The 16,287-nt window shown below is 47.6% G+C and overlaps 1 protein-coding gene across 2 annotated transcripts in view; it reads left to right on the forward strand.

The window, feature by feature from the left end:
* Positions 1–10,651: 10,651 nt before the first annotated feature.
* The window catches only part of SNTB2 (syntrophin beta 2), a 118,287-nt gene continuing 112,651 nt past the window's right edge, over positions 10,652–16,287 (forward strand). The window contains exon 1 of one of the 2 annotated variants that reach the window (XM_051847240.2): positions 10,652–11,274. In XM_051847240.2, coding sequence (XP_051703200.1) covers positions 10,704–11,274 — 571 coding nt within the window. In that variant the 5' untranslated portion in view covers positions 10,652–10,703. The remainder of the gene's footprint in view (positions 11,275–16,287) is intronic. The other variant, XM_051847241.2, reaches the window with a different exon arrangement.

A 16,287-nucleotide genomic window follows, 5' to 3' on the forward strand; every position in this document is an offset into this window, starting at 1 on the left:
AAAAAGTTCCTTCAAATGGAACTTTATTCTGAACCACAATATATGTTGTAGATAAAAACAGAGCTATCCCAGTTTGGGGGTTGGAGGTGAAGGTAGCAGGGGTTTGTCAAAGAAGTCATGTGACTCTTGACCTTGGTTTTATATTCCTGGAAATGGAGACCAACAGGAAAAAGGTGATTTTTCCCATGATCACACTGATTTTTTTTTTTTTTTAGGGGGTAAGGCACACTCTCAGGGTTACTACCCCACTCTCGCAGTTGGAGGGACGCAGCCTTTAACTTAGGATGGTGAGCAGGTCTGGCATGCGAAGGACTGTCCCTTTCACAGGTCACAGGGGAGGTGTTGAGGCCATTCTTGCCCTTGCTGAGCACTGATGTAGTTGTGACACAGAGTTCTGTCGGCCATCTTTATGTTAATTATGTGAACAGTCTTGTGTGTCCTCTCCTAGTTCTCAGATTGGCATGTGAGAAGTGCCGACTCAACACTGCGCCCATTTTCTTTCACTTTTAATTTCCCTTCAGACTGCCTATATTTCCGTTAGCAGTGTTGGAAAGCACGGAACTCATTTTCTTCTTCTTCTTCTTTTTTTTTTTTTTTTTTTTAAGATTTATTTATTTGAAAGATAGAATTACAGAGAGAGGGGGAGATAGAGATCTTCCATCCTATAGTTCACTCCCTAAAGGCCATAACAGTTGGGACCAGGCTGAAGCCAGAAATCAGGAACTCTGTCCATGTCTCCCTTTTGGGTGGCAGGTATCCAAGCACTTGGGCCATCTTCTGCCTTCCCAGGTGCATCAGCAGGGAGCTGGATCAGAAGCAGAGCAGTCAGGACTCCAGCTGGCACTCATATAGGATATTTTAGGCATTTTAGGTGGAGGCTTAACCCGCTGCACCACCAGGACTCATTTCTTTTTCTTTCTTTTCTTTTTTATTTTTTTTTAAGGTTATTCACTCATTTGAAAAGCCAAACAGGGGCCACTGCTGTGTCACAGTAAGTTAAGCCTCTGCCTGTGGTGCTAGCATCCTATGAGTGCTGCTGCTCCACTCCAGATCCAGCTCCCTGCTAATGGCCTGGGAAAGCAGTGGAAGATGGCCAAGTTCTTGGGTCCCTACATCCACGTAGGAGACCAGGAAGAAATTCCTGGCTCCTGGCTTTGGCCTGGCCCAGCCCCAGCCATTGCAGCCATTTGGGGAGTGACCAGTGGATGGAAGATTTCTGTCTCTGTTTCTCTTTCCTCTCTGTTTCTCTGTCTTTCAAATAAATAAATAAATAAGCAAATATTTAAAAAAAAAAAAAAAAGGCAGAGTTGGAAGAGCTGCCATTTGTTGGTTCACTCTCCAAATGGCTACAATGGCCAGACCTGGTCCTGGATGAAACCAGGAGCTTCTTCCAGTTCTCCGCTGTGGGCGCAGGGACTGAACTACCTGGGCCATCTTCCACTGCTTTCCCAGATGCTTTAGCAGGGAGTTGGATTGGAAGTGGAGCAGCCCAGACAGGAAGCAGCACCCATACAGGATGCCAGCGTCACAGGCAGCAGCTTAACCTGCTATGCCAGGGCACCAGCCCTCTAGGACTCATTTTCTTAATGAGTGAATTGATAGGTTTTCATTTAAGCCTAAGGGGTAAGAAACAGTACCTCTAATGGATCACGGATTAGGCTCGAGACTTCATCTGATTTTGGTGTCTGAGAGATGGGCCTGGTGGGAGGTTGTTTGGTGCAAAGGGTTGATTTGTTGCAGCTGGACCTGGCTTCTTTCTCTGCCTCCTGGTTCACCATCCGTTCATCCCTGCACACATGCGCCTGCTTTACCATGCCTGTCCTGTAGATGAACAGTACCACCAGATCCTGAACTGGGAAACTCCAAACTTAGAATAAACCTTTTCCTCCCCAAGAAGCTCCTCTTAGTATTTAGTTAAGATGATGAAAAGCTAACTGATTGGCCGGCGCCGTGGCTCAATAGGCTAATCCTCCACCTTGCGGCGCCGGCACACCGGGTTCTAGTCCCGGTCGGGGAGCCGGATTCTGTCCCGGTTGCCCCTCTTCCAGGCCAGCTCTCTGCTATGGCCAGGGAGTGCAGTGGAGGATGGCCCAGGTGCTTGGGCCCTGCACCCCATGGGAGACCAGGAAAAGCACCTGGATCCTGGCTCCTGCCATCGGATCAGCGCGGTGCGCCGGCTGCAGCGGCGGCCATTGGAGGGTGAACCAACGGCGCAGGAAGACCTTTCTCTCTCTGTCTCTCTCTCTCACTGTCTGCTCTGCCTGTCAAAAAAATAAAAAAAAATAAAAAAAAAAAATAAAAAAAAAAAAAAAAGAAAAGCTAACTGATACAGCAGTGCTATGTGAGACAGAACATGGAAGCTGACCCGTGGGTTAGATGAGGTTGGAGATAGGAAGTGGTCCTTGAGCTAAGTATGCTTGGAGCTGAGTGTTGATTTACATGGTAGAAAGGAGAAGAAAAGAAAATCCTGGAACGTTCTCAGTACAAAGGCTTGAAGCAAGAGAACACAGCACCTGCCCAAGGGCCTACCAGTAGACATATGTGGTTGAAATGGGATGGCCGGTGCCACAGCTCACTAGGCTAATCCTCTGCCTTGCGGCGCTGGCACACCGGGTTCTAGTCCCAGTTGCCCCTCTTCCAGGCCAGCTGTCTGCTGTGGCCAGGGAGTGCAGTGGAGGATGGCCCAAGTGCTTGGGCCCTGCACCCCATGGGAGACCAGGAAAAGCACCTGGCTCCTGGCTCCTGCCATCGGATCAGCGCGGTGCGCCGGCCGCGGCGGCCATTGGAGGGTGAACCAACGGCAAAGGAAGACCTTTCTCTCTGTCTCTCTCTCTCACTGTCCACTCTGCCTGTCAAAAAAAAAAAAAAAAGAAAAAGAAAGAAAGAAAGAAAGAGAAAGAAATGGGATATGGGATCTACTGGAAGTGGGAGAAAGGAGGTTGGAAGGGCCTTCCATAGGACTGAGAGCTTACTTCAGGAGCGTTAGCCCCAGAGGGTGACTAGGAAGCAGTGAGACTCAGAAGAGATGAGTAGAGCCATTTCTACAGAGGCATGCTAAAGCAGTTTAGGGAAAGTGTATGGAAATGAGAAAAATGAATTTCCAATCCAAACCCTGAAGCCCAGTTGTAGTAAGAAAGAAGATCATTGGTTTGGGCCTTGCAGTCTGTGGCTAAGAATTTTCATTCAGTGGAAACATAGTTGTGAGTCACACCCATTTGAAGAACTGGCACAGTAAAAATGCCCATTTCTATAATTAAGGGGCAGAAGCAAGTGTAAGTTGAGGAGGCAAAAAAAACTGTCTTGGTATACGTACGTTCTTGACTTGGGTTCTGTGTTAATTTATTTGTTAGGGCTGCCACCACAATTTACCCTAGGGGATGGGCTCAACAACTGGCATTTATTTATTTATTTTTGTAAAGATTTATTTGTTTTTTAATTTTTTTTTATTTCAAAGATAGAGTTAGACAGTGAGAGAGATAGAGACAGAGAGAAAGGCCTTGGTGCACTCCCCAAGTGGCCGCTATGGCCAGCGCTGCGCCGATCCGAAGCCAGGAGCCAGGTGCTTCCTCCTGGTCTCCCATGGGGTACAGGGGACCAAGCACTTGGGCCATCCTCCACTGCCCTCCCGGGCCACAGCAGAGAGCTAGACTGGAAGAGGAGCAATCAGGACTAGAACCCGGCACCCATATGGGATGCTGGCGCTGCAGGCGGAGGATTAACCAAGTGAGCCATGGCGCCGGCCCCCGATTTATTTATTTTGAAAAGTTAGAGTTACAGAGAGAAAGAGATCAACCATCTACTGGTTCATTCCCCACATGGTTGCAATGGTCAGCACTGGGCCAGGCCAAAGCCAGGAAGCAGAAGTTCCTTCCAGGTCTCCCATATGGGTGGCAGGGGCCCAAGGACTTGGGCCATCTTCTGCTGCTTTTCCCAAGCACATTAGCAGACAGCTAGAGGGAAGTAGAGCAGCTGGGACATGAGCCAGTGCCTATATGGGGTGGTGGCATTGAAGATGGCAGCTTTGCCCGCTATGCCACAATGCCGGCCCCTGGCATTTATTTACTTAGAGTTCTGGTGACTCCAAGTCTGAGATCAAGGTGTCAGCAAAGTTTTCTGAGACCTCTCTCCTTGGCTTGTAGATGGTCGTCCTCTCCTTGTGTCTTCATATGCCTTTCCCTCTATGCACAAGTCTGTGCCCTAATCTCCCATGAGTAGACAGTTGGCACAGGGGTTAAGATGCCACTTGGCATGCTCACATCTCATCCCATATTGGAGAGACTTCTAGTCCCAGCTCCCTACTAATGCACACCCTGAGAGGCAGTAGGTAACAGCTCAAATGCTTGGGTTCCTGCCACCCATTTGGGAGACCCAGGTTGAGTTCTGGACTCCTGATTTCAGACTGACCCAGCTTCAGCACAGTGGGTATTTGAGGAAGGAAGCAGGTGGAAGATTTCTGTCTCTCTCTGCTTTTCAAGTAAATAAAATAAAGTTTTTTTTTTCTTAATCTCTTATAAAAGTCATATTGGACTAGTGACCCCCTATATCCCATTTTAATATAATTACCTCTCTAAAGACTCTGTCTCATGGGTACCCATTCAATTGCTGGCTGCTCCACTTTTTTTTTTTTTTTTTTTTAGATTAATTTATCTATTTGAAAGAGTTACTGAAAGGCAGAGGCAGAGAGACAGAGAGAGAGAGGTCTTCCATCTGCTGTTCACTCCCCAGATGGCTGCAACACCCAGAGCTGGGCTGATCCAAAGCCAGGAGCCCAGAGCTTCTTCCGGGTCTCCCACGTGAGTGCAGGGGCCCAAGGACTTGGGCCATCTCCCACTGCTTTCCCAGGCCATAACAAAGAGCTGGATCAGAAGTGGAGCAGCTGGGACTCCAACTGGTGCCCATATGGGATGCTGACACTGCAAGTGGTGGTTTTACCTGCTACGCCATAGCACCGGCCCCTGCTCTGCTTCTGATCCAGCTCCCTGCTAATACACCTGGGAAGGCAGAAGAAAATGGTCCAAGTACTTGGGACCCTGCACCCATGTGGGAGACCCGGAAGAAGCTCCTAGCACCTGACTTTGGCCCAATTCCAGCCATTGCGGCTATATGGGGAGTGAACTAGCAGATGGAAGATATATCTCTCTCTCCCTCTAGTCTAACTCTGCCTTTCAAATAAAAATTAAATATTAAAAAGAAAAAAAAGACAAATGTAGTGACAAATTTCCAAATGTAGTGACAATCTCAGATTCTGTGGATTAGGACTTCAACCTATGAATTCTGGATGCAGGTGGATACAGTTCAGCCCATAGCAAAGCTGCAGGAAGGGCTCAGGGACTTTGTGAGTCTCTGTTTCAAGACTGAAACATCTAAGTGTGTGTGGGGTAGGTCCCCCATGCAGCCAATTCTCGAAAGCGTCCACAATCTCCCAGAAAGGTGTTAGACAAACTCAGGGAGTTAAATCTGTGCCATTACGGCCTAGAAAATACCATGGGTGTCAATAAACATGATTTGGTATTCAATAAATACTGTATGAAAAATTGAGAATTGAGGCTGACTATAAGACTGAAGCTATGAACACTGGAAATTCTGTTTGAGGATGGGAGAGAATAGACTTTTATTTTTAGACATTAGAATTTCATGGCAAATTATGTAATTTCCATGATTGTCAATAAAAAACATTGGTGATTTTCTGTAACTAAGTGGAATCAATGAAACTAAGCTGTCAAGTATGTCCTTGCTAATATTTTCCTAAAGAGAAAAGTCACAGCACTACAAAACTGTCACCAGCTGCTTCCCATTAGGAATGTGGTTAGCAGATGTGGGTTTTCATAGTCATAATGCATGAGATAGTTAATCCATTTTGCGGATTTCAGATGCACTGTGATTTGTCTTGGCAGGATGAGTTTAAAAATGTGCTCGCATCAGCTAAAACATATATGCACCTTTCCCTCTCTCAGTACCTATTTATGTTGGAGAGAAAATGCACTTTAGACTACGTCTCCCAAGCAGCATAGTACTCTCTCTTAAAAGGGACAACTGATTTCACCGTCTAATAATTTGGGAAGACTTAAGATAATTTTCAAAAGTTGGGATGTTGGATAGGTTTGTTTACAAAGCTCATTTCTCTTCTTGGCCTCTTCTTTTAGTAATAGTCCAGTGGCTCCTGCTTTTGTTCTCCTGGCATCACGCCATCTTTGTGGCAGTGACCTCCAGGCTTGCTAAGGGCTGCAATTTTGCCTGGGGCCCTCCTTCCTTATGAAATTACACAACACTCAAGCCTTGGAACCAGCCCCAGATCCACTAATTCTTTCATTTGACGGACTCTTGGCAACCTGTACTCCCTGAACTGTAGCTTTATACGAGATCTGTTTGTCACCAGCATGAATCTGGCCATTTGCCCTTTAAGCCTGGAACCAAGTGGCATCATGGTATACCTATTCCTAGATAAAAATATAGACTCTTGCTGGAGTGGCTCTCCCAAGGGTTTTATTGTTGCTGTGCTGAAGCTCAGCAGGTGGTAATAACAGCAGCCTGTACTCTTTATAGGACTCACCCAGGACGGGTACCCATGCCCCTCAGGGCTTTGTGTGTATCATCCTACTCATTCCCGCACAGCCACCCTTGGAAGCAGAAGGTATCTGAATTTTTTTGGAAAACTTTGGCCCATGACCACTGCACCTTGACCATTATCTGCTGAGTATCTAATAAGTGGCTGAACTAGAATTTGAACCTCAGGCTCTTAATTATGCTATACTGTATTTCACTGTGAGGGAACAGGAGGTGAGGGAAGACTATTGGATGTGAGACAGCGTAGATCAGAGCCTGAGTTACAGGATTGTAGGATGAAATCAGAGAATGGAGAGAGCAAATCCATCTCCCTGTTTAAAGTAGCAATGATCCCTGCCTGTTCTGAGAAATAGATAACAGCTTGATCAGAGGAGAATAGATACTGATAGGTGACAGGAATGAAGTTATTTGGAATTATCTCAACCACTTCCTTTTTTTAGAGGTAGATAAAGTAACATGCCTGTTTAACGAATTATCTGGGCTTGTCTCACTGTCCTTAAGAAACCATGGAAACAGATGTATACTCTTTTTGTTTCAGATTTCATTATCCACAGTAAGTAGATTTCCACGAACTCCTTGAGATTTCCTGGATGGCAATTTTCACTCTGCGAGAAACCAATAACTTTCAGAGGGATTACTTGAAAAGACTACAATGCAAGAAGCACTGAATTTCAATCCATCACTTGTCTAATGAATTCTTTCTCTGCAAGGCAATATTTTTAGAATAGTGGGGAATAAAAATAAGTTGATGGGTGGTCCCTGCCCTGCTATAATTTATAATCTCTTTGGGCAAACCAACCAGGCATATAATTAAATTAGTCAAAGAAAAAATACTAGCCAATTGGGTGGTCAGGATTGGTGGGAAGGGAGTCTAAGGGGCAGGAGGTATTTGAAAGGAAGAACCTTGGCCGGCGCTGCGCTCAATAGGCTAACCCTCCGCCTGCGGTGCTGGCACACCAGATTCTGTCCCGGTTGCCCCTCTTCCAGGCCAGCTCTCTGCTGTGGCCAGGGAGTGCATTGGAGGGTGGCCCAGGTCCTTGGGCCTTGCACTGGCATGGGAGACCAGGAGAAACACCTGGCTCCTGGCTTAGGATCAGTGCGATGCGCCAGCCACGGCAGCCATTAGAGGGTGAACCAACGGCAAAGGAAGACCTTTCTCTCTGTCTCTCTCTCTGTCCACTCTGCCTGTCAAAAAAAAAAAAAAAAAAGTATTATACTTAACAGGCTCTTCATATTAAAAAGAAACAATGGGAAAGGAAGGACCAGGCCACTGGGAGACACTGGGTGAATTTGATTAATCCTGAAGTATTGATGAGAATGTTGAAAAGTTCATTTCGGTCCTGAGGAAGGGCCTTATAAATGTAGCTTGATAATTTGGATTTTTTAAAAACTATTTATTTATTTATTTGAAAGGCAGAGATACAGAGAGAGGAAAGAGAAGAAAGGAAGAAAAGGAGAGAGAGAGAGAATCTTTCAACCCCTGGTTCATTCTCCAAATGGCTGCAATTGCCAGGACTGGGCCAAATTGGAGCCAGAAGCCAGGAACTTCTTCCAGGTCTTCCGCATGGGAACAAGGGCCCAAACACTTGGGCCGTCTTCCGCTACTTTCCTAGATGCATTAGCAGGGAGCTAGCTGGCTAAGAAGTAGAGAAGCTGAGTTTCAAACCAACACTAATATGAGATACCAGCATTATTGGTGGTGACTTTACCTGCCATACTACAACACCAGGCCCTAGTTGGGGATTTTTTTTTTAATGGAAATAATCCAAATACCGATCTCCATTACCTTCTCCTAGGATTAAATATTTTGTTACATAACTTGCTTTCTTAAGTAAGTACTCTCACTTACTATTGGTTGGAAGATCTGTAACTTCCTTCAACTCTATTAACAAAAAGGTCTTAATACTCTAAAAATTTCCAGTACTTCCTTTTGCTAATAAAGGTGTCCTCAAATGTGCAACCTTTGGGTGATTACATATGCAGAGGTGTTAAAAATAACGCTCAAACTCCAAAGAATGCACTGCCAAATGCTCTCTAATAAGCAAAAATTTCCCATAACTCAGGTCTCCTGGGGCTCATGCCTCCGCTGGCGCACAGCCAGAAATGTCTGTGACTGCAGGTGCACTTGGGCACGCCGGGACCTCTAGAACAGTGAGCTGACTCCAGTGCCGCTGATTTAGGAGAGGGCTGGAAGGTTGAGCTTTTGCTGACATTTGCAACTTGGAAAAGCCTGCTCCACTAATTGCAGTGGAGATTCTGTCATCATGATTTCTTTGGTAAGGTACTTTTCTCATCTTTAATTCTTCATCTGGACTCTGGATGCTTCCGAGTCTCTATTTATACTGTTTAACTCCTGGTGCAGGAAGCTCTTTGTAAGCTTCTGCTTGCACATGCACGTGCACTTGCAGAATGATGCATGGCTATGGCCTACGAGCCTCAACGTGTACATCCTGAACAAGCAAGAAACCAATGCCCTTTACAGGGACGGCTGCACACTGCTGTTCTCACAGCCTGTTGCTGCCTAAATGAGAGTAGGGATTTTGCTTTTGCTGCTGAAGGAAAGTTAAAGAACATCTTGACCTCATAAATTTCCCGAGAGTTTCCGATTTCAGCAGTGTGTTTCTGGGCCCTCAGAGTCCAAAGTTTGCATTACAGTTCCTGAGGCTGCCCATCTGTACTTGCCCCAACACGAGACCATGGCCTCTAGGATAGGACAGTCCCCTCTACAAAGTCAGGTCCAAATTCCTGGATATTTGATATGAGGCTTTTCACATTCAAATCCAGACACACCCACTGAGCCTGTGCTCTCTTCACATTGGAATTCTGTCATCTTCCTGAGTACCCATGTGCGATGATTACGTTTATGTGTCAACTTGACTGAGCTAAGGGATGCCTGGATGGCTGGCGGAACATTATTTCTGGGTGTGTCTGTGTGGGTGTTTCTGGAACAGATTAGTGTGTGAGTGCTGAACTGAATAAAGATTCCCCTTAGCAATGTGGGCAGGTATCCTCCAATCAGGTGAGGGCCTGAACAGAACAGAGGGAGGGTGCATGCACACTGCCGGAGCTGGGGCTTGCTTAGTTCCTCACGGTTTCCTGCCCCTATTTCTTAGACCAACACTGAAACCACACCTCCAGGCCCCACCCCGTTCTGGGGGCCTGCCGTCTCAGCCTTACAGCATTGGTTTCCAGGTGCTCAGTGGTGGGATTGGAACCGCACCATCAACTTCCCTGGGGCTCTAGTTTGCAGTGGCAGATCCTGGTACTCGGGGTCGCCGTCTAGGGACAGTTCCTCAGGATGAATCTCTAGTGTGTCTGTATATCCTACTGAAGTGTTGCTCTGGAGAAGCCTGGCTGATACATTGTGCAAACATCTTTGAAGCCCGCCTGGTATGGCCCCAGGACTTAAGAAGACAGCGTCCCCCTCTAATTACAGGCAAGAAAACGGGTGATTACGAAGCAGGGTGACACCGTCTTGGAATCATGCCTCTAGACCATGCATATGCTGTTCCATCTGCTCCAGCTATCACCCTCCATTGTCAGCCTCTGTGATGCGGACCCCGGGACCAAACGGAGGCCCTTTTTAGTCTGCTCCGGGGGAGTTTTCTATACATCACTTAACCACATAGTATCACAGCTCGTTGGGTTGGCTCTGCATTTTCCTTCCCCACCAGACCGCAAGCTTCAGGTGTGGTATATTTGATTCAGCTTATGGCCAGCGCCACAGAAGGGGCCCGAGTGCACAGCTCACACGAACAGAGTAAACCAGAGCAAGAATGAACGTGCCACTTAGTCTGGCAGGCTTGCAAGGTGCTTCTCCAAGCTGCTTTTACTTTCTGTGCCTACGCAGCTCCCGTGCATTGCGCGGGAGAGGTCAGCAGTTTGGGGGCCTGTAGGGAACGCAATGGGAGGAGAGTGTGAGATGGAGCCTCCCCTACCCCCCACCGGGGGCTACCCACGTCCCAGGAGCTGTAAGGCGCAGGACAGCCTCTTAACCTCCCGGAAGCCGCTCCGCCGGCCTCGCCCCGCCCCGCCCGGGAGGTGGGCGTGTCCCTCATGAATAATGCATCGCCGCGGGGGAGGGGCCGGGCCCGCCCCCTCGGGCGGGAAGGGGGAAGCGCTGAGGCTGCCTGACTGGAATGAGGGTAGCTGCGGCGGCGGGAGCGGGGCCGGCCATGGCGGTGTGGACGCGGGCCACTAAAGCGGGGCTGGTGGAGCTGCTCCTGAGGGAGCGCTGGGTCCGAGTGGTGGCCGAGCTGAGCGGGGAGAGCCTGAGCCTGACCGGTGACGCCGCGGGAGCCGACCCCGAGCCCGCTCTGGGGCCGGCAGCGGCCGCCTTCAACGGCCTCCCGAACGGCGGCGGCGCCGGCGACTCGCTGCCTGGGAGCCCGAGCCGCGGCCTGGGGTCCCCGAGCCCGCCGGCGCCGCCGCGGAGCCCCGCGGGCGAGGCGGGCGCGTCGCCGCCCGTGCGCCGGGTGCGGGTGGTGAAGCAGGAGGCGGGCGGCCTGGGCATCAGCATCAAGGGCGGCCGCGAGAACCGGATGCCGATCCTCATCTCCAAGATCTTCCCGGGGCTGGCGGCCGACCAGAGCCGGGCTCTGCGGCTGGGCGACGCCATCCTGTCGGTGAACGGCACGGACCTGCGCCAGGCCACCCACGACCAGGCCGTGCAGGCGCTGAAGCGCGCGGGCAAGGAGGTGCTGCTGGAGGGTGAGCGGGGCCGGCTGTCCGGGCGGGCGGGCGGGCGGGGGCGGCCTGGGCCCGGCCGGGCTGCGCCGTCCGGCGCTCACTTTGTTTCTGCCCCCTTGGCAAGGTTGACCCAGCCCCTCCTCCTATCCCTCGGAGCCGGTGTCCTGGGACTCTTGAGTGTCGAAAAGCTGATGCTGCTTGCAGGAAAAGTTGGGCCGGCCGCCGCCGACGTGTGGCTTGCAGCCCCTGGGCAGGACTACTCGGCGGAGATGGAGCCGAAGGCGGCGGCGCTAAGCTGGCGCTAAGAGCTGCGGCGGGACCCGACGCGGCGACTCCGCAGCTCTGCGTGTGTGCCCGCTCAGAAGTGCCGGCCTGGCGCTTTCGGCTCTCACCTCCGGGCTCCCCTGGGCGGGCGGGTCTATTAAAGAAATAAAAATAAAACCCAGCTCCATCGATGCCAGCAGTTGTGCTTGGGCAAGCCACCAAAACGTTAGTTAATTTATGGGAATTTAACCCATCGTTGGCTCTCAACAATAACCGGCGGAGATCACAGAACTCCATTGAAGCCGGAGAGCTGAAGCAGCAAGTCTTGTGTGGTTAATGAGCCTTGTTTAACCGTGGAGGCTCACGTGTTTCAACACTCACTGCCAACCAGAGTTTTGCCCCTTTTGCAAGAGAGCGCTGCCAGCTTCCTAGCGCTCACAGGCGTGCTGTTCCGAGACTATTAGGCTTTGTCGAAGCGACTTGAAATGGCAAAGCACAAAACAGCGTTTAAACAGTCTTCGGTCTGTGTGTGATCTATAGGTTGGAGCTTTTGATGATGCGTTTATGGAGCTAGGGCAGAATGAATTCTCTCCGGCTTCATGGATGTTGGACTTGGTATTTTTACACGAAATTGTAAATGAGAAGTCAGTTGCTTCCCTCAAAAATTGAACTGTTGATTCAGTCCTTGAGAAGCGTGTGTTGTTGACTGCGTGGAAGAGAGGAAAAATGACGTTCCTGTCCCTGTTTGGTCTCTGGTTGGGGAAATAATAGAAAAATGCTGAACTTTGGGGGAGAAAAAAAATCAACTTTTTAATTTTGTGGTGCAAACTATATAGGAATGCCACAGGAATGCGAAGTCAGCAGATCATTAATGGAAGTGCGATTGGTCAGGGAGGACCCTTTCAAGTGTCTGAGTTTTGCGCTGGGTCTCTGAGGAAGTGATGGACGTGTACTGGCAGAGATTAGTCAGGAGGATATATTTGGCAGTGTAAGAGAGCGGGGGAAGGCTGGGATGAGGGGGACCAGTCGACAAATCGAGTCTTAACTTTGGCAAAATGACTTTTGCTTTTTTACAGATCTGCTTGCAAAGATTTGGAAAAAATATTAAGTTTGCAAGTAAATGATTTAAAATGTGCTCTAGTTGTGAAATTCCAGTGTCCCACCTTTTTAATGCCCTATTTATAAATTTTATTTATATCTCATTTGGAGGTGGGGCTAGACACAGTTTGGAAATTCGAATTAATAAAAGGAGCAGAATGGTCGGTTGTGTGTAAAAAAATCATCCTAAATATGTATCTTAAAATGAGCCTAGCTAAGCATTTGGTTATAAATTCTTAGAACCACAATATTGAATTTAGTGCTATTTATGTAGTACTCACTGGAACTAGGCAAACAGTTCAACCTCTTACTCTGTATTGCAAAAACCAAAACAATGGTTTTTATTTAGATGTAGTTTGAACTTGAAATTCATACTAGTAAAATGAAAACCACTTAGTAAATTCTTCTCAGTATTCATTAGTCTAAACTAGGCTACATGTGGTTTTAGCAAGAGTGTTTATAGATTGCAGTATAATTAATATACTTATTAAATGCCTTTTCACCTAATATGTAGACTATTTTATTTTCCCATTTTGTATAAGACAAGCAGTTTCTGATGGAACAGAGACATAGCCCACCTAAGACATAAAAAGGCCCAGCCCCTAGGGTCTGGGCCCTCTGCCACGTGTTCAGTCTGTGTGTGCACTGGCAGTTGGTTGCCCACCTCTGCAGATTTGTTTTCTCTGAATAAATTCGGCCTGGCTGTGAGTTTGTATTCTGTCTCTTCTCTGTTTTTCTTACATTTGGGTGCCCTGTGTGAGGAGGCACCAATCTGCCCTCTTTTTCTTATAATTTCTGTCTCTAGGTATGGGGAAGTCAGTATGGTGGGTTTATGCTGAATTCTTAAACCAAGGCGTATAAAAATAGAATTACTCAAAATATGCAAAATCACACACAAACACAAACCATGGTTTGAGTGAATCAGTCAAACATTGTTTAAGTCTCAGAGCCGCTGTCCCATCCACGTGGGCTATTTTTAAGAGACAGATTTTATTCTTAGTCCTTCAAGTTTTTAAGCTCCACTCTCCTTCTGTTAGCTGCCTTAGAAGTCAGTGATGCCCTTTTGGGGTGTGGCAGGGCATTTCAGGCATGCTCTTGCCACCCCCATGCCAAGGACAGCTATGTAGTCTCTGTTTGCCTGGGGTGAGGGAACAGAGCTCAAGGGTTCTATTTTATCTCAGGGATTTGTAAGGATTGCTCACTCTTTCACTCTTTCATGTTTATTCAGCTTTCCTCACGGGCTAGAGACATTGCAGATACCGGATTCTTGCCCTCAGGAAGTTCAGAGTTGAAGGGGAGGGGTAAGAGGGAGAGAAGGCAGGGGCAGGTTGGTGGTGAGAGAATGCAGACAAATAAAGAACTGTTACAGTGAAGTCTGGAGAGGACACAGCATAAAGGAGGGGGAGGTGTATATGGGTTCTCGATGGGAGTAGCTCCTAGTGGGAGGTTGTGGGTGCCTGGAAGTTGAAGCTGAGCCTTCTCCTAAGAAGGGAGCAGTGGGTCCAGTAAAGACACAGAAGTGCAAGACACCGAGACGGTGCTGTATCCAGCAGGGGTCGAATAGGAGCCAGGGCTTTGTGGTCAGAAGCAGGTTTCTGGCCAGTGGTTTGTAACCCCTAGGCAAGTTACTTAATCTTGCTCAAGCTCAGCTTCCTCGAAATACCAGGATGGTGTTAATACCTCCCTCAAAGCGTTGTTACTCACTTGACAATGTATGTATCCAACAGCAGCAAGGAAAGTCTGGGTGAGGCAAGCAGCACTGGGTACACCCTAAATTAACAACAGGGCCCTGTCACAGAGCCCTGATAGCAAATCGTTTAAATAAAATCCAAGCCTCGTTTTAGTGAAAAGAAATGCATGCTAAAAATTGTTTTCTGTGAACAGGTTAAGAATGAGTTTGTATGTCTTAGGTGCAAGATTATGGCACCCAGGGCCGGCGCCGCGGCTCACTAGGCTAATCCTCCGCCTAGCGGCGCCGGCACACCGGGTTCTAGTCCCGGTCGGGGCGCCGGATTCTGTCCCGGTTGCCCCTCTTCCAGGCCAGCTCTCTGCTGTGGCCAGGGAGTGCAGTGGAGGATGGCCCAGGTGCTTGGGTCCTGCACCCCATGGGAGACCAGGAAAAGCACCTGGCTCCTGGCTCCTGCCATTGGATCAGCGCGGTGCGCCGGCCGCGGCGGCCATTGGAGGGTGAACCAACAGCAAAGGAAGACCTTTCTCTCTGTCTCTCTCTCTCTCTCACTGTCCACTCTGCCTGTCAAAAAAAAAAAAAAAAAAAAGATTATGGCACCCAATATTATTTAATTTTGTTTTCCTGTTTTTCTACTATTTCTTACATATACTGGTGTTTTTATTCCTTAATTTTGCATTTAGTTTCCTCTCCTTTATAGTTTTCACTTCCTTTCACATTTACTTCTCAGAACCTTAAAAGTTGTCATTAAGTATGCACTCACAGTTTGGGCTAGTACTTGTTAACATTGGTATTAGGTCATGCAGAATAAGTAGCCTTTCTATTAATAATGCAGATTGTTAGCATAAAGGGGTAATTCTGCTCATCTGTCAGATGTTATACATGGAATTTCTGTGTCCTTTTGTGTTATAAGTCCAAGAGATTTCTAGAATTTATATTTTTAAGGCCATGAAGCTGACTAAATAAATATGAGTTAGACTACGTGTTGAAAAGTTTTCCAGAGGAGGTTTGGGAAGATGGTATAAAGTATCCAGCTTGAGATCTGAGTAAAGATCCATACTTTTGAAGGAGTTGTCACTGGACTATTATTGGAAAGTCATAATAACTTTTTTTTTTCCTATATCCATTTTTTTCCCTCTGCGAGGCCTCGGTGATTTTTGTATTTGGAATGATTTGAGATTCTGAGTGTTTCATATAATGTGACCTTCTATGTCAGGAGACTTTAAACAAATATTACTGATATTATTAGGCTGCTAAGTTAAAGAAGCTGGTTTGGATTTCCACTGCTTCCCTTTCTTCATTGTATATTGAACTAGTTTCCTAGGGAAAACATTTAACATTTTCTTTGGCTTTATAGCCTGTCTCTTAAAGAGCAACTAAATTATTGACTGTTTGTGTTTTTGTGCTTCTCTTTTTTTTAATTAGCCTCTTTATGTTTCACTTGAATGATTAAACATGTTTATGAGAAGCTGCCTTTGTAACCAGATTCTTTTTTTTTTTTTTTTAATTTATTTGACAGAGTTATAGACAGTGAGAGAGACAGAGAGAAAGGTCTTCCTTCCCTTCCATTGATTCACCCCCCAAATGGCTGCTACGGCTGGCGCTGTGCCGACCCAAAGCTAGGAGCCAGGTGCTTCTTCCTGGTCTTCAATACGAGTGTAAGGGCCCAAGCACTTGGGTCATCCTCCACTGCACTCCCAGGCCACAGCAGAGAGCTGGACTGGAAGAGGAGCAACCAGTACTAGAATCCGGTGCCCATATGGGATGGCGGTGCTGCAGGCGGAGGATTAACCAAGTGAGCCACGGCTCCAGCCCCTGTAACCAGATTCTTACAGAGTCGCCTTGATGTTATGATATGCCCTCCAAGTTATTTCCAAAATATGAGAAGTTGATTGATTCTAATACACAGTAGCTGTGAACATTCTAAGAACACCTTTAGGAAACATACCCAGGCTTCAGCTGATGTATATTCATTCCCTGCCGTC

Source organism: Oryctolagus cuniculus, chromosome 18, assembly GCF_964237555.1.
Source record: "Oryctolagus cuniculus chromosome 18, mOryCun1.1, whole genome shotgun sequence".
Lineage (NCBI taxonomy): Eukaryota > Metazoa > Chordata > Mammalia > Lagomorpha > Leporidae > Oryctolagus > Oryctolagus cuniculus.